The 18,906-nt window shown below is 38.6% G+C and overlaps 1 protein-coding gene across 25 annotated transcripts in view; it reads left to right on the forward strand.

Annotated features, from left to right (window-relative positions):
• The window catches only part of TFDP2 (transcription factor Dp-2), a 174,827-nt gene that overhangs the window by 27,889 nt on the left and 128,032 nt on the right, over positions 1 to 18,906 (forward strand). For 13 of the 25 annotated variants that reach the window (XM_054246950.2, XM_054246951.2, XM_008983732.5 and 10 more), the window contains exon 2: positions 10,999 to 11,101. The exons of 4 other annotated variants lie outside the window; for them this stretch is intronic. Coding sequence is in view for 9 of the 21 variants with exons in the window: in XM_002759529.7 (XP_002759575.3) it covers positions 11,087 to 11,101 (15 nt within the window). In the remaining 12 variants the exon portion in view is untranslated. Of the gene's footprint in view, positions 1 to 10,993; positions 11,102 to 11,481; positions 11,578 to 16,388; positions 16,487 to 18,906 lie in introns of those variants that run through there. 8 more of the 25 variants (XM_078354071.1, XM_078354074.1, XM_035278235.3 and 5 more) reach the window with 3 other exon arrangements.

The following is an 18,906-nucleotide window of genomic DNA, read 5'->3' on the forward strand; positions in this document are numbered from 1 at the left end:
GAGGAAAAGGGAAGAGGAAGAGTTGTTTCTTGATTCTATTAATATTTCATTTCTACGGGCTCTTTAATCCTGCCCCTAGACCCCTACCGTTTTTTCTTTTCTCACTCACTCTGTCGCCCAGCTTGGAGTGCAGTGGCATGATTTCAGCTCACTGCAACCTCCGCCTCCCAGGTTCAAGCGATTCTCCTGCCTCAGCCTCCTGAGTACCTGGGATTTCAGGTGCATGCTACCATGCCCGGCTAATTTTTGTATTTTTTTTGTAGAAACAGGGTTTCACTGTGTTGGCCAGGCTGGTCTCAAACTCCTGATCTCAAGTGATCCAGCAGCCTCGGCCTCCCAAAGTGCTGGGATTACAGGTGTAAGCCACTGTGCCTGGCCTAATTTCCCCCTCTTATTGCCTATTTTTTTCATTCCTTACCATGTGTACAAGAGAAAGTGCTTCTTTATATATGTATACCTGGTTCTCCCCCAGAAGCACTGTTTATAGGAGGCTGCTGCTTCTGTTCTAGAAGTTTCTAGACACATTTACTTCACCAGGTCTATGAACTGTAAAGCCCTAACTGCCTAACCTCTGTTCAGCATTTTTGTGTTTATTTTTTTACTCTCTTTCCAGGGCTGATTTTGTCTGTGCTTTTTGCAAATCCCCTGTGCCCCTCTGCTCTTTCTCACGGAGTCTTTTTCACCTCTCTTCACCACCCTGTACACTCACAGGCTTGCAGAGTTTAGGAAGTAGGGTTTCTTTTGCTATTTGCTGCTTTTTTTTTTTCTTTTTTCTGCTTGATTTACAGGTAATTTGAATTGCTGTGTTTTCTGTCTCCTAGTAGTGCTAATGTTGATGGCCTACATTCTTTGTGGGTTTTAAAAATTCTTTTGGTTTATTTTATGTCTGTTCAGGGAAGGTGAGGAGCAGAATTGGAGTCAAATTACCTCCGTTGTTATACAAGCCTGGAAAGGTTCAAAAATCCTTTTCAGGCCAGGTGCAGTGGCTCATCCCTGTGATCCCAACAATTTAGGAGGCTGAGGCAGGTGGATCACTTGAGGTCAGGAGTTTGAGACTAGCCTGACCAATATGATGAAACCCTGTCTTTACTAAAAATACCAAAATTAGCTGGGCATGGTAGTGTACACCTGTAATCCCAGTTACTTGGGAGGCTGAGGCAGGAGTATCTCTTGAACTCAAGAGGCAGAGATTGCATTGAGCCAAGATCACACCATTGCATTCTAGCCTGGGTGACAGAACGAGACTGTGTCTCAAAAAAAAAAAAAAATCCTTTTCAGATGACCTAATTTTACACCTGAAAAACCCAAGCATCAACTGAATTTATAGTAAAATTAAGCAGCGAAATAATTAAGTTGTGTAGTGAAATATAAAATTAGTAAATAGAAAAACATAACTTTCTTATGGGAATACAGCTAGGAAAATATAATGGAGAACCCCATATATTACAGGAACAACAATAAAAAGGAAAAAAAATGGAAAAAAAACCTCAAAACCAAAAAATAAAATACCTAGATGTAACTAATAGTTTGCAAACCCCATTCTCTTGCTTTCCTAGGCTTACCATAACAAAATGCCACAAACTGGGTGGCTTAAAACAACAGAAACGTATTTTCTCACAATTCTGTATGCTGCAAGTCTGAAATCAATTTTTCAGCAGGGCCATGCTCCCTGTAAAGCCTCTGGAAGAGGATCCTTTATTGCTTCTTCCAGTTTCTGGTAGCCCCAGGCATTCCTTGGCTTGTAGCCCCATAATTTCAATCTGCTTCTGTCTTCACACTGCCTTCTTCCCTCTTTGTCTGCATCTCTGTTTCTTTTTTCCTGTTATGAGAATGGCTGGACTCGCTCATACCTGTAATCTCAGCACTTTGGAAGGCTGAGTTGGGAGGATCACTTGTGGACAGGAGTTCAAGACTATCCTGGGCTATATAGTGAGACTCTGTCTACCAAAAGTTTAAAAAATTAGCCCAGTGTTATGGTGTATGCCCGTATACCCAGCTATTTGAGAGGTAAGGCGGAAGGATTTCTTGAGCCCAGGAGTTTGAAGTTGTGGTGAGTCATGATTGCGCCACTGCATTCCAGCCTGGGTGACAGAGCAAGATCCCGTCTCAAGAAAAAAAGAAGTTGCAAAGTGAATACAGAGAAATTTCATTTTCCTGTAGCCCAACTTCCCCCAAGTGGTAACATCTTACGAAATTATAATGCATTGGCCAAATCAGGAAATTAATATTGGTACAATATAATTAACTAGATTACACATCACATGAATTTCACTAGTTTTTATATGTGCCTATTTTTTTGTGTGTCTTTGTATATAGTTCTGTAACATGTTATCAAATGTATAGATTCATATAGCCACCACCACAATCAAGATACAAAACTGTTCTGTCACTATAAGAAAGGTAGCACTGTTGCCGGGCGCGGTGGCTCACGCCTGTAATCCCAGCACTTTGGGAGGCCGAGGCGGGTGGATCACAAGGTCAAGAGATCGAGACCATACAGGTCAACATGGTGAAACTCTGTCTCTACTAAAAATACAAAAATTAGCTGGGTGTGGTGGTGGGCACCTGTAATCCCAGCTGCTGAGGAGGCTGAGGCAGGGAATTCCTTGAACCTGAGAGGTGGAAGTTGCAGTGAGCTTAGATCGCACCACTGCACTCCAGCCTAGATGACAGAGCAAGACTCCATCTTAAAAAAAAAAAAATGGTGCTATTTTCTTCTCCAGTTGCTTCCTTTTGAATGCCCTGTTTTTGTCTTCTTTGAACCTTTTGTTGGTCACGGTAATCACATTTTAATGATTAAAATTAAACATTTTGGCCGGGCGCGGTGGCTCACGCCTGTAATCCCAGCACTTTGGGAGGCCGAGGTGGGTGGATCATGAGGTCAAGAGATCGAGACCAGCCTGGTCAACATGGTGAAACCCTGTCTCTACTAAAAATACAAAAAAATTAGCTGGGCACAGTGGCGCCTGCCTGTAATCCCAGCTACTCAGGAGGCTGAGGCAGGAGAATTGCCTGAACCCAGGAGGCGGAGGTTGCAGTGAGCCGAGATCACGTCATTGCACTCCAGCCTGGGTAACAAAAGCGAAACTCTGTCTCAGAAAAAAAAAAAAAAAAAATTAAACATTTTATGCTTGCATAGTTTATTATACAGTGCTTTGTCTATAAACTTATATTGATACCAAATGATATTTTAAAAAGTCATCTAGCCTGTTTTGATGGGTCAAGTAAAAATAAGTCTTAACATTTGTGATGCTAATCTAAAGCTTTGTTAGTCTGGAAATGAGACTTTGCTAAGCAGCATTATGTACAAGAGGTGATCTGATCCATGTAGTCCTTATGCAGGAGTGAATTAATCATTTAAAATGTGGCTTGTGCTGCTTGATAAAAGAACCTTTCTGTTAGGTTCTTGGCAGGATCTCGAAATGTGATTTTATTATTAATTTGGGTGCTCTTATCTAGTATTGCTTCTTCGGGTAGGGACCAAAGTAAGTTTTCACTTCAGTCTTTTGTTGTAATTAAGAACAAATAATATATACTGATAATCTGTTAATATTGCATAATATATTTGTAATGAAAGTAGCCTTTAGGTTTTATTATAGAGGTGTGTATAGGAACCTGTCAATAATCCAGTCTTGCCATTTGGTTGGGTGTGATGGCATGTGCCTGTAGCCCCAGCTACTCAGGAGGCTGAGACAAGGATATCTTGAGGCCAGAAGTTTGAGGCCAGCTTGGGTAATATAGCAAGACTTCTGTCTCAATTAAAAAAGAAAAATCAGTTTGCCAGGAAGTGACAGAAGAATTCTCCTCAATGAACTTACTTGGCGAGATAGAACTCTGTATCTAATCTTCTTTTATTATTAAGCTCCCTGTTGCCAGTCACTTTGTCAAAGTGCTCACCTATAACAGTGCTAGCCCATTTGCTTCCTATTACCATGTATTTCTGCTAAGAATAATTGGCTTCTAGCCTGAAAATCAGAGCACATATACTAAGAACTTTATGCTAAATAAAACACGTAAGATGGAGGAAGACCTAAGATCTTGCGTTACTTACTAGTACATGGTTTTGTGAAAGCTACTTTGAGCTCTGGAGAATTTTAAAAAAAATTTATTTCTGAGCTGAGAGTCTTGTTACAGAGGGTTAAGGTGGTTTGACTACTCGATAAATAGATAGTGAGTAGTAACTTATTTGGTATAGTCAAGAAACGAATGAGCATTTTAGTTACTGAAGAATTACAGGATATAGCTGACATTACTGGTTTGTTGTTGTTATTGTTGTTCCCTTTTCTTTCTTTTTTTTAATCTTTATTACAGACAGGGTTTCACCATGTTGGCCAGGCTGGTCTTGAACTCTTGACCTCAGGTGATCCACCGGCTTTGGCCTTCCAAAGTGCTGGGATTACAGGCGTGAGCTACCACATGTGACACAATATTACTGGTTTTTGAAGAATTAAAATACAAATAATTTTTACTTAATCTTTGGTGAATTTGGTTCTGTCTTTGGTTCAGATGCTGTAGCTCTCTACCTAAAATCATTCCAAGGCTTCCCACTAATCTGATTTGATTTTTTTTTTTTTTTTTAATCTTTCGCCCAGGGTGGAGTGCAGTGGCACAATCTCGACTCACTGCAACCTCCGCCTCCTGGGTTCAAGTGATTCTCCTGCCTCAGCCTCCCAAGTAACTGGAATTATAGGCACGCACTTCCACATCTAGCTAATTTTTGTATTTTTAGTAGAGATGGGGTTTTACCATGTTGCCCAGGCCGATCTCAAACTCCTGAGCTCAAGTGATCTTCCTGCCTCAGCCTCCCAAAGTGCTGGGATTACAGGTGTGAGCCACTGCACCCGGCCACATCTGATTAAAATCTTGAAAAAGCAGTATCCTGCATGATCTGGCTTCCTACCTATCTCTTAGCACCCCTTTGCCTTGCCCTTTGCTTTTTGGCACCTGTTATTAGAACCTTCCCTAGATCCTGGAACCTCCCACATACTTTTCTTCCTTTGATCTTCCCTGTGCTGTTTCCTTTGAGTAGAATATATCCCTCTCTCTTTGCCAGTGGTTTACTCAGTTTGTGTTTTTTTGTGAGCCCAGCTCAAACTTTACTTCCTCAGAGAAGTCTTCTGTAAAACCACCAGAGTTCAAGTCCTCTATTTTACATGTTCCTATGAATCTTTTATGTTTCCATCATAGCACGTGTAGTGACTGTCATTAAGTAGTTAATTGTGAAATTCATTATTTAATGCATGTCTTCATAGCTAAAATAGAGGCACCATGAAGGCAGAGACTGTCTCATTGTTTCCCGTAGTATCATTAAGGATGAGCTTTAATGCTCAGTATCTTTTTTTTTTTTTTTTTTCCAAGGCGGAGTTTCACTCTGTTGCCCAGACTGGAGTGCAGTGGTGTGATCATGGCTCACTGCAGCCTTGACCTCCAGGGTTCAAGGGATCCTCACATCTCAGCCTCCTGAGTAGCTGGGACTGCAAGTGTATGCCACCATGCCTGGTGATTTTTTTTATTTTTTGAGAGATGGGGTCTCACTGTTTTGCCCAGGCAAGACTCACACTCCTAGGCTTAAGCAATCTGCCTACCAGGGCCTCCCAAAGAGTTGGGATTACAGGTATGAGCCCCTGCACCCAGCCAGTGTTCAGTATTTTTAATACTCAGTGTTTGAATATAACAGGCTATCAATAAGTATTTATCCAATAAGTAAATGAATGAGTAGTGCTCAGATAACATTATTCATTATTTCAGTGCACCACATATGTAGTGTTGTTGATTGCTTTTAGTATTAACCAGTTTTTATCATTATAGAGAGTCTGGACAAAAGCTTATGTAAGTCTGGATTTTTTTTTTTTTTTTTTTTAATTTTAAAAAGTGAACAATGGGCTGGGCATGGTGGCTCATGCCTATAATCCCAGCACTTTGGCAGGCTGAGGTGGGTGGATCTGTTGAGTTTAGGATTTCAAGACCCACCTGGACAACATGGCAAAATGTCATCTCTACAAAAAATACTGAAATTAGCCGAGCGTGATGGTACACATGCACCTGTAGTCCCAGCTGCTCAGGAGGCTGAGGATCCCTTGAACCTAGGAGGCAGAGGTTACAGTGAGTTGAGATAACACCACTGCACTCCAGCCTGAGTTGAGATCGCGCCACTGCACTCCAGCCTGGGTGACAGAGTGAGACCCTGTCTCAAAAATAAAGGGAGCGATGAACATAACAGTAAGTCTTTTTTTTTTTTTTTTTTTAGTGTAAAGTGCCAGTGGTTCTAGGAGGAGCAGCTTTTAGTAAATAAGTGTTTTTGTTTTTTTTAGAAAAATTCTTGCCTATGATTTTTTTCTGTTAAAAATTAATGAAACTAATTGTGCTCTATTATAACATTTTTCTTGAGACAGAGTTTTGCTCTTCTTGCCCAGGCTGGAGTGCAGCAGCTCAATCTTAGCTCACTGCAACCTCTGCCTCCTGGGTTTAAGTGATTCTCCTGCCTCAGCCTTCCGGGTAGCTGGGATTACAGGTGCCCGCCACCATGCCTGGTTAATTTTTTGAATTTTTAGTAGAGATGGGGTTTTACCATGTTGGCCAAGCTGGTCTCAAACTCCTGACCTCAGGTGATTCACCACCTTGGCCTCCCAAAGTGCTAGGATTACAGCAGGTATGGGTCACCGTGCCTGCCTGTGTTCTATTATGACTTTTTAAAAATTAATGAATACAAATAAATGCTGGTTCCAGAACACTTTTTGTTCAAGATAGAAAAATGATATTCAGAACACTGTGTAGCTGGCCTGGCACGGTGGCTCATGCCTGTAATCCCAGCACTTTGGGAGGCTGAGGTGGACTGATCACCTGAGGTCGGGAGTTTGAGACCAGCCTGACCAACATGGAGAAACCCCGTCTCTACTAAAAATTCAAAATTAAACAGGCATGGTGGCACTTGCCTGTAATGCCAGCTACTCGGGAGGCTAAGGCAGGAGAATCACTTGAACCCAGGAGTCAGAGGTTGCAGTGAGCCAAGATAGTGCCATTGTACTCCAGCCTGGGCAAGAAGAGTGAAACTCCATCTTAAAAAAACAAATAAACAAACAAAAAAAAGACAGTGTAGCTTTGGCCAGGCTTGGTGGTTCACACCTGTAATCCCAGCACTTTGGGAGGCCAAGGTGGGCAGATCACTTGAGATCAGGAGTTCGAGACCAGCTCTGGCCAACATGGTGAAACCCCGTCTCTACTAAAAATACAAAAATTAGATGGGCGTGGTGGCACACACCTGTAATCCCAGCTACTTGGGAGACTGAGGCAGGAGAATCACTTGGACCTGGGAGCTGGAGGTTTCAGTGAGCTGAGATTGCACCACTGCACTCCAGCCTGTGTGACAGAGCGAGATTCCATCTCAAAAGAAAATAAAAAATGGGAGCCGCGGTGGCTCTGGCCAGTTGTCCTGGCGCTTGAGGAGGCGAGGCTGTGAGTTCAAGGCTAACCTGAGCAGCATAAGAAGCTCTCATTCATTAACAAAAAAAGAAAGAAAATAAAAAATGTAGTTTACTGACATTTCAGATATGTGATGTGTTAAATGTTTGCATGGCTTTTCATTTTCTGCTGCCAAGTCATATTGAACAGGATTATCATACATTTTTAAAGGGTGAAAATAAATAAAATACTGATTCTATAATTCATTTAACAAATATTTCTTGAGCTTCAACCGTGTGCTAGCTGTTTGACATGTAAGAGTGAACAAAATGAATAGGGTTCCTGCCCTGATGGAATTTACACTTTAGTTGGCAGTGACAGACCACAATCTGATTATCGCAGGAATAAATATACACTGGTAACCCAGTGGGTACTACTAAAAAGTAGGAGAGCAATAGGTTGATACCCCTGACCTAGACTGGGTGGTACAGAATGGTTGACTTTCCCTGAAGAAACCTGAAAGAAGAGGAGTTTGTCAGGTAAAAGTTTCAGGCAGAAGGAACAGCATGTGCAGTGGCCCTTGAGGCAGGAGGAGCACGTTTTTGAAGAACTTACAGAAAGAAGCCAATGGAACTGGATCAGAAAAGAGGTGTGGGAAAGGGGTTTAATAGAGCTGGAGAGATAGGCAGATACCATACATCAGCATGCTAGACACCATTAAAGGTTTGAGTCATTAAAATGTGATTACCATCACCAGTTTAGATTATGAAAGCTAAATGTCAGTAGTGGCTAGTGAAATAAATCACAGTATAACAATGTAAAGGAATACTGTGTAGTTGTGAAAAAAGTGAATGAGGAAATTTACAACTGTCAAGTCCGAATATAGAGACGAATCTCTGAGATTAAAGTATTTTATTTGAGAAGAAAATTGCAGAACAGGCACGGTGGCTTACGCCTGTAATCCCAGTACTTTGGGAGGCTGAAGTAGGTGGATCCCTTGAGGTCAGGAGTTCGAAATCAGCCTGGCCAACATGGTGAAATCCCGTCTCTACTAGAAGTACAAAAATTAGCCGTGCATGGTGACGGGCTCCTGTGATCTCAGCTACTCAAGAGGTTGAGGCAGGAGAATCACTTGAACCCAGGAGGCAGAGGTTGTGGTGAGTCAAGATCATGCCCCTGCAGTCTAGCCTGGGTGACAGAGCGAGACTTTGTCAAAAAAAGAAAGGGAGGGAAGGAAGGGAAGGAGGGAGGGAAGGAAGGAAGGAGAGAGAGAAAAAGAAGGAAAGAAAAAAAATAAATGCAATTTGGGGAATATACACTGACTCTGTGGTCTTGGGTATGTCTGAAGAACAAAAAGGTTAGAGGTTTATAAAAAGGAGAAATGTTATACATCACTCTTTAAGGAAGTTCATTGACACTAAGAAGGTTTTGGGAAGCTGGCAAGCTCTGACTGGCGTATAATCAACTTTCATACAACCTACTCAAAAAATAAAGAAAAATTCAGTTTAATATTGAAATTTTTAAAAACAGAATTGAAAAGAAAAATTCTATATGTCATATGTATATGTCCTATATGAGATTTTTGAAGGATTGTTTCAGTATAGTAAGTTACCATTTTCTCTGAATTTATTGTAATAATAATTATCTTATATTATTATAATATATCATTTTTTATATCTTGAGAATATGTATATTATATCTCAGACATATTTTGTAAAGTATTATAATAGTTAAGAACACTTTTGCTGGTGTGAGATCCTGAGTTTATATTCTGGCACTGTAATTTGTACAGTTAGTTAACTGGGCAGATTGCTTGAACTCTCTAAAACTGTTTTGTCATCTGTAGATGAAAATAACAATTATCTGGTAGAATTATGTTGTGAAGAATATGATATACATGTGAAGCACTTGAGAGAATGCCTAGATATGCTGTTCACCTGGGAAAAAGTTACATGTTGTCCCTTTCTATGAAAATATCTTCTAATTAATACCACATCTCAAAAGTTTGAATATGCAGAAAGAATACTGAAGGGAGTTATGCCAGTAAGTTATTGTAGTTGCTTCTGACAGTTAGGATTTGGCTATTTATTTTTTGGTTTTTGTTTTGTGTATTTTATGAACTTTGAATTATGAGCATAGATTTAAAATTAGTAACATCTGCCATTTAAATATGCTACCTCTCCTATTAATTTTTAGTAGAAACTTTTTTGGCAGTGTTAGAAAGTCTACAAACCCTGATTCAGTTATGTTACTGCTTAATTCTACAAATTTATCCATAACAGTTTTTGCTTTCTTTCCCGTATTTTGACTAATTTTAAAAGGCTTTGTGGCTGGAGCTGCTAAATTGTGGTTGGAATGGGAAAGAGCTTGCATTTTGAGACCATCTGCGGGAGTTGCATTGTCTCAAACTGACAAGAGATCATGGCAGATGGTGAGGTCAAAAGATTGACTTTTTGAGCTTGACATAATGTGTTCATGAAGCTGGAAGAAGAAATCCAACTTATTTTTTTAACTAACAGAAGAGCTTGGTGGCAGGAAGAAGAAGTGTGCAATTGTTGAGTCAGGATAAAACAGAATGCACACAAGACTGGTTTATCTCTGAGAATCATCAGTACTGCCAAAGATGGCAACTTCTTGAACCTTTCTGTGCCAGGTTTATTTAATTTCTAGACACTTTTGAAGGTTTAAGTTATATAATGTAAATAATTTATAGATTAAAATATAGAAACTTTAAAACTATTTAGAAATATGTATTTAAATTAAAATCCTATAAGGTATCACTCAAAGCCAATACAGTATACTTAATTTTTAATTGAATGAAGGTCTCTATCACAGTCCCATTTGTTTTTATAATGTCTATCTTAATGTAATTTTATTTCTTTAAAATTACATTTGAATATTTGGTGATTACAGTCTTTCTCATCTACCAGGCTATCTTCATTGCCCGAGTTAGTGCCGTGCACATAGTGACTGTTCAGTATTTGCTGGATGAGTAATGAATGAATGAAGTTATTGCCTACTCTTGTTAATTTTAGGAGAATTTTTCTTAACCACAATTAAACAGGTTTTTTTTTTTTTTTCTATTTTGAAATCGGTTTGTGTTATGGTGTTTTTCACTTCTACCATTGGGGAATTACGTATTATTTACTTTAGAGAAAGAAGCCTTAATTTGTCATGATAAATGAATAAAGAGATTTTTTTTATTCTCCTCTAACATTTCACTTGTGCTAGGCAGTGTCTTAGTAATTTTACATGTATTGACTCACTTAATTAAGTGACCAAGCTGATCTTGAACTCCTGACCTCGTGAGCCACTGCACCCAGCCCTGTCAGTGGATTTTCTAAAGCAGCATAGCATAATCCCGTTTCAAAGCCTGGGCTCCATCGCTTGTGAACTAAGTTGACTTGGCCAAATTACTTAACCTCTCTAAGCCCCAGTTTTTACCTGGAAAATGGGGATTAAGATAGTACAAACCTCATAGTGTTATTGTGAAGATTAGACAGTTCACATAGATAACAATGTATGTCACATAGTAAATATGACATAAATGTTGCCTATTATTATTGTTACATTACTATTCCCTCTGTTTTCCTTTAATAGGTTGTTCTTTTAAAGAATTACTGAAGACAAAGTAATGGCTTCTTTTTTTTAATGGCTTTACAGAATCTTAAATAGAATACAGTTTGACATGACGGCAAAAAATGTAAGTATTTGTAAATTTTTTAATGTGAATATTTTTTAAAGTGAGCTGTGCTTTTTCCTACATATTTTCTCACCATTTTGGTTAATCAGATTTAATGTACTAGCATGGATTTATAATTATGTTTGTTTATGCAGAATATAAACTCTAATGCTATTGAATACAGTGTCCTAATGGACATGGTAGCATTCTTGAAAATTGGCACCAAGCTATTCCTCAACAGCTGCAAATTGCTGTCTCCAGAAAGTTTCCCACCCCGCTCTTCTCTTTTGCATATTGTGATAAATTTGTTTTGGTACTTGCCAAAGGACTACTTGACCTTTTTGAGCAAATCACTATTTTCTTTGGCTTAATTTTTTAATTTTAATTTTTTGGTTACTCAGGGAAATGTGTATGCTCAGATACTGTTTGAAAGTAGCTTGCTGCCTTCCGTGAGATGGGTCCTGAAGAAACATTAGATTTTAGATGTTTTGGAGAAGGTATTCAAGTTTTTCCTTCTACTTGAGGCTATCATTTCTGAATGTACCTCCCTTCAAGTTATATGTCACTCTTTATTTTATTTATTTATTTATTTGTCACTCTTTATTAATGAGTTTGTTTCCAGTTATGGTAAAGAATTGTGCCCTAAAATAAATTGTATAACATATTGGGAAATTATTTATAAATTGTTTTACTGTTCCTGTATGTGTATTAAAGTATAATTGCTTTACTGTTCCTATGTTATTATGTAGGAATCTTTGGGAATTACACAAAAGGGGAATTTATTATAAAGATGCAGGGATGTCTCAAGGAATTTAAGAGTGGTGATTTTGTAGGCCCTCAGAAAGATCCAGGCCCGGAAACTAGAATTTTGGCAGCATTGAAGCAGTATTTGGTTTTCATTTCTCATCTCTCTCAGCTTGTTACTGTGTACCTGCTTCATTTCTCCCTCTGTCTGTCTCTGGAAATCATCTTTCTCAGTTCCCTAGCCAGGATGGTAGAACATGGCCCCACTTAGCATCTCCATCTACATGTTAGGGGACCAGCCTGTTGGGAGAGAGGCGTGAAGAAAGGGAGGGAGGCAGCCTGATGCATCTTGCCTGCCTGTGTCAGCTCCAATTTCAGACTCCTTAGGAGGGGTCTCTGGGACAGCTGAAGTCTGATGTCTACTGGTGCTTTAGTTAGTTGTGACCGGGAGAAGCAAGGGTCATTGTATAAAATGGCTGCTCAGGGCCCAGCACAGTATGTGAGGAGAGATGATAAAGGGCTTCTTGTGAGTCAGGCGATAGTTCTGAGTATTGCCCATTAGGCAGCTGAACACAATAGCATTAACAAACTCTTACTATATTATGTCTGTTTGCTTATTTTGGGTTATAATTCAGAAAATTACTTTTAACATGCAGATACAAATTTTGCTTCATTATCACTTAGGGACCATCATCAGGGTTTATTGAGTTATTAGGATATGAGGCCAGGAAAGAAGTTATTTTTCTCAGTATTTGACTTACATAACTGGGTAAATGACTGTGCTGTTTAATGAGAACTCTTCGGGAGGTATAGGATGTTGTGATGAACTTAAACATGCTGTTTTGGACATATTAAAGTTGAGAAACCCAAAAACTTCCAAGTGGAGATATTGGCTAGGCAATTTGATAAGTGACTGGAACTCAGGGGAAAGCTTAGGAATGGAGGTAGAAACTTTTGGGTCATTTCATATTAAAATTATTATAAAGCAGTGAGACTACATGAGATCATATAGGAAGTACATGGATAGTGAAAATATAAGGACCAAGATCTGAGCACAGGGATTCTCCAACAAAAAGATGGAAAGCAAGAGAAGCCATAAAGGAGACTCAAAGAATGGGCAGAGACAGGAAGAAAAGAGTTATCCTGATGATCTGGAGGCCCAGGTGAAGAAAGCATTTCAAGAAGTAAACAGTTGTGTTACATGTTACTGAGAAGTGACTCACAAATACGGAAGAGATTATAGATAGGGAAGAGATTGCCTTCTGACAGAGGTATTGCTAAACATATATTCAAATGTTTATATTTTAAATTTGTTTCTTATTTTACATTTCTCTTATGATAATGGTTTTTTGTGAAGAGTTACTTTTGTCTTGTCCATGCTATATTAGGTCTCTTATGGTTGCAGATGATCGAAACCCTGTCAAAACAGCTTAAGACAAAAAGTGGAATGTATTGACTCATAACTGAAAAGTCTAGAGATTGCTTCAAACACATCTGGATTCAGGGGATCAAACGATGATGTCAGGGGTCTCTCTCTCTATCCTTAGGCTCTCCGTATGGTGACATAATGACTTACATTGGCCTCATAATGCTTGTCTTAGAAGAAGAGAGGGAACTTTTGTCTTTTAAAGAGACGGAGTCTGGCTCTGTTGCCTAGGCCGGTCTCAAACCCCTGGCTTCAAGGGATATGCCTGCCTCGGCCTCCCAAAGTCCTGGGATTACAGGTGTGAGCCACTGTACCTGGCTCCTTTCTAGTATTTATGTTTCAAAATGTATGGAGAAACGTGGGTTTACCATGCTTTAACACTGGAGAAGGAAGTGAGTTACAGTAAGCGGCCAGGCTCTGAGTCATGAGCCCACTTGTGCTGCCATGGCGTGGTTGAGCCTCCAAGATTAACTGTCCTACTAGAACTACATGGAATGTAGGATGGACTATTTTGCAAAAGAAAGAGATGAGGAGCTGGCAACATAGTTATTGTATCTGGGATAAAATTGCTAGCAAATAGTATCTAGTATTCAGTGATATTCTTCTAGACCAAAAACACATGTGTGTTCTAATCTAAGCAATAATACGGTAAATAATTTGAAGCTGGGCGTGATGGCTCATGCCTGTAATCCTAGCACTTTGGGAGTACGAGGTGGGTGGATCACCTGAGGTCAGGAGTTCCTGACCAGCCAGGCTAACATGATGAAATCCCGTCTCTACTAAAAAAGTAAAAAAATTATTTGGGCATGTTGGCGTTTGCCTGTATAGTACTCGGGAGACTGAGGCAGAAGAATTGCTTGAACCCAGGAGGTGGAGGTTGCAGTGAGTAGAGATCATGCCAATGCACTCCAGCCTGGGCAACAAGAGCAAGACTCTGTCTTAAAAAAAAAAAATTGAAATATAATTTTTGAGGTTTTTTTTTTCCCCCGCCTTGTCAATGAATCTTTAAGAAAAATATGTAAGCTGTAATGCTCATTATGAAAAAAGAAGAAAATACAGATAAAGAAAAGAAAAAATAGCTATCCTAGAGAATATCAGCAAAATTTTACTTAGGAAGATATCTGATATGTACACGTGCCATACGTGTGTGTGTGTGTGTGTGTGTATGGCAATCAAAATGTATAGACATTGGCCCAGAGTGATGGCTCATGCCTGTAATCCCAGCACTTTGGGAGACTGAGGCATGCAGATCACTTGAGGTCAGGAGTTCGAGACCAGCTTGGCCAACATTGCAAAACCTTGTCTCTACTACAAATACAAAAATTAGCTGGGCATGGTGGCAGTGCGCCTGTAATCCTAGCTACTTGGGCTGGAGGGGCTGAGGCAGGATAATAGCTTGAACCCAGGAGGCGGAGGTTGCAGTGAGCCAAGATTGAGCCACTGCATTCCAGCCTGGGCTATAGATTCCAAAGTGCTGGGTTTATAGACACGAACCACTTGCCTGGCTACTATTTAGTTTAATTTCTGTGATGAATGTCTTTTCTTATCTTGATATCTCTGGAACATCATTTAAGTGTCTTTTTATTTTGTTTTACTTTATTTTGAGATAGGGTCTTGCTCTCTTCCCCAGGCTGGAGTGCGGTGGCGTTATCATGGCTCACTGAAGCCTCGACCTCCTGGGCTCAAGCGATCCTCCCACCTCAGCCTCTCCAGTAGCAGCACTGCAGGCACCTTGTCTACTTAATTTCTTCCATTTTTTTGTAGAGACAAGGTCTCACTATGTTGCCTAAGGCTGGTCTCAAACTCTTGGGCTCAGGCAATCTTCCTGCCTTAGCCTTCCTAGGTGCTGGTGTTATAGCTGCTAATATAGCCTGGCCTACCTAGCTGTTTTAAGTTGTTTATTGTATGGGCAGTACACCAGTTTCCTAATATTGGCCATTAAGTTAAGTCTACTTTTTTCTTTTTTGGAACATTTTTGTCAATTTTTACTCATTATTTCCATAAGACAAAAGTCTACAAAATTACTGAGCCAAAGTATGTATAATTATTTAGAGCTTTTGATTCATATTGCTAAGACTGTACAAATTTATATATATACTTGTGGTATATGAGAGTGCCATTTCTTTTTATTTATTTTTAAATCTTTGCCAATTTAATCAGCAAAAAATGGTGTGCAATTTATTACATTTCTCTGATTACTAGTTAGGTAAACTGACATTCTGTTTATTGATCATTTGCATTTCTCTTTTGTAAATGGTCTATGCCAGGGTTTTTAGTGTTGGAAGCCATTGCAATTTGGATGATAACTCACACTTTAAATATTGCTTTGCCATTAACAGATATATTTACATAATCATTTAACTTGATCCTATGAGCTCTTTAGTTTGCTGTGCACATACGTTTTATCATTCCCATCTTGTAGTGACTGTTGCATGATCACCTTGCCTGTGAAAGGTAGAGCTTAACTGAGCACAGAGAGTCTTACTCTGAACCTTTCCTTTCAGTAATGTTATGTCAGTCAGAAATGTTGAATATCAGTGAAATTACAATATTATTATTGAATATGATCTGAGTCTTAAAAATTGAACTTAGATATTTTGAATTCAGTAGACACATAGTGACTGCTTATAGAGTACACAACACAGCATTGGAATACCCAGATATTGTTCCACTATAAGTAACCATTATATATATATGTGCGTGTCTTATAACATCATGTTTTATACTTTAAATACAGACAATACAATTTATTTTTTTTGAATTGAGAAAAAAAGAGAGGAATACCCAGATAGAAGATTTTCCTCAAGACATGATTAGGCAAAAAATTTAACATGAAATATGAGTTCACTTTTTTCTCTTGTTCATTGACACATAGGCCCTTTTTAAAGGTGGAATAAGGAAAGAATGGCTAATATTTTAGGATGCTTTCGTTAGCCAACTTTTTCTACTCTCAAATAATATAGTTTTTTTGAATCTTTACAGTGCTTATGATAGGAGAGATTAATACCTATTTCAAAGCTTTAATTAAATCAATTTTGGTTTTATATATATAAGCTTTCAATATAAACACCTCCTCTCCATCTATGAGACTAACAGTAGCATACAATATTGACTCACAGTTAACGTTTATCTTTTTAGAGTACAATTTGTTGGTTATTAAGAAGCAGGTGTCCACATTCGTTGGCTGTTTTACTCTGCAGAAGTTGGATATTAAGAGCAGGTGTTTAAGCATAACGGTAACCCAGTAACTGAACTCTCTATGAATATGTGGTTTTAGTTGAGGTTTTTGCCATTTCTGTTGTATAATAGCAAAAAGGTATAAACTGATCCTTTTGAGGTTATTATAATACATGTATTAAAATGGCCATATTGTATCAAGTGTGGAATATATTAAAGGTTTTTGCCTTCTTTGCTTTCTTTAAAAGTAGAACACCAACAAGTTTTGCCTCTGTCATCTTTCTATAGCAGAAGAGTTTAAAAGGAAAGGGGGAGAGTTATTAATAAAAGCACAATATACTCTTCAACAAATTGGATATTTAATATTATTTGTGAGCAACTCTGAAGAGCCATAACATACGGTTATTTTTTGCAAATTTTGTTGCAGAATGTTGTCTTCTAACTGAAAACTGATAAGAAGTTAGACAAAATTAAATATCTGCACTGTAATATCTACATAGAATTAAGAGGCCATGTTCTAGATGACTTGACTTAGTCTCAGCTACTGGCATAAAAATTTGATAATCATAGATTCTAGAGATAGATTTGCATCAAAATCACTTGTTATGATATGATGTGGAAATATTACTGCTAACATACTTCTTGACAAAAAGAAACAGCTATTAGAGCATTTGAATTATCAAATAATGAAATAATTAGCTCTTACATTATGATATTATAAACTATCAAATAATCACTTATGAAAAATATAAACACAGCTTGGCGTGGTGGCTCACATCTGTAATCCCAGCACTTTGGGAGGCCGAGACAGGTGGATCATTTGAGGTCAGGAGTTCAAGACTAGCCTGACCAACATGGTGAAACCCCATTTTCAGTCTCTACTGAAAATACAAAATTAGCTGGCATGGTGGTGCATGCCTATTTGGGAGGTTGCGGCAAGAGAATTGCTTAAACTCAGGATGCAGAGGTTACAGTGAGCTGAGATTGTGCCGTTGCACTCCAGCCTGGGCAAGAAGAATGAAACTCTGTCTGAAAAAAAAAAAAAGAAAAATATAAGCAGTCAGTGTTTAAAACAATAAGTGCATAGTTATAAAGTTACAAAGCTTTGTGTGCTTTAAAATCCTTTCAGATTGCTGGAGATCTGATGTAACACACAGTGATGATAATAGTACTGTATTGTGCACTTGTAATTTGCTAAAAGGATAGATCTTAAATTGAATCTTCTCAACACACATATATACAATAATAGCTGAGTAGAGGTAATGGATATGTCAGCTTGACCGTGGTGATCATTTTACAATGTATAGATATATCATGACATCAAGTTGTACACCTTAAATATATGCAACTTTTATATATCAATGATATCTCAGTAAAGGGGTTAAAAAAATCCTGTCTGTATAGTAGTACCTTGAAAGCATATTTTGAGGGCCAGGTGTGGCAGCTCACACCTATAATCCCAGCACTTTGGGAAGCTGAGGTGGGTGGATCACTTGAGGTCAGGAGTTTGAGATCAGCCTGGCCAACATGGTGAAACCCCGTCTCTAATAAAAATGCAAATATTAGCTGGGTGTGGTGACGGGCACCTGTAATCCCAGCTACCTAGGATGCTGAGGCAGGAGAATCACTTGAACCTGGGAGGCAAGAGGTTGCAGTGAGCCAAGATTGTGCTGTTGCACTCCAGCCTGGGTAACAAGAGGGAAACTCCATCTAAAAAAACAAAAAAACAAAACAACAACAACAATAAAAACAGTATAGTTTGAGATATCATACCACAAACTTGCAATGTTACAAGTTTGTGTAATGTAACAAAATTGTAATGTTTTAAGATTACAAATCTTCAATGCTTACAAAAATAATTTAATAGTAATAATGAAGCCAATTATTAGATGTTTGCATTCTGCCAAGTTTTCAAAAGTTGAGGGCTTTTTTTCCCCTCCAGGCTTTGTAATATATTTCTAATATTCTGTTTGATAATACTACCGTATTCAGCTCTGTGATTCCAAGTAGTGTATTGGATATTACCTTAAATGAAATAAATATCTAAGCTGAATTCATAAATACTTGTGTGGGTAGTCCCTCAGTATAATACTGACAGTAACAAATGCTGACATGGATTGAGCAGTATGTACCAAGTACTGTGTTGTATGCTTTACATGAATTATCTCATTTAATCTTTATAACAATCTGAATTGGTAAGTACTGGTATCACTCTCCTATTTACAGATGAGGAAATTGCATGACTTGACCAAGGCCAAACCCCAAGTAGGCTTGCTGGTCCAGAATATGAACCCAGGCAGTTAGACTTGAGGCCAGTGTATTTTCCTTCCACATTGTGGTATTAATGGTATTTATTTGATTCCTCACATGTCATACTGTTGAAAGCAGTTTAGATAGTGATTAAGAATAGTACAAATTAAGGGCAGCAGTGAGGATGGAATTTTGAAATATCTGTTGGCAACTTGATGACTGCCAAATT

Source organism: Callithrix jacchus, chromosome 17 (genome assembly GCF_049354715.1).
Source record: "Callithrix jacchus isolate 240 chromosome 17, calJac240_pri, whole genome shotgun sequence".
NCBI lineage: Eukaryota > Metazoa > Chordata > Mammalia > Primates > Cebidae > Callithrix > Callithrix jacchus.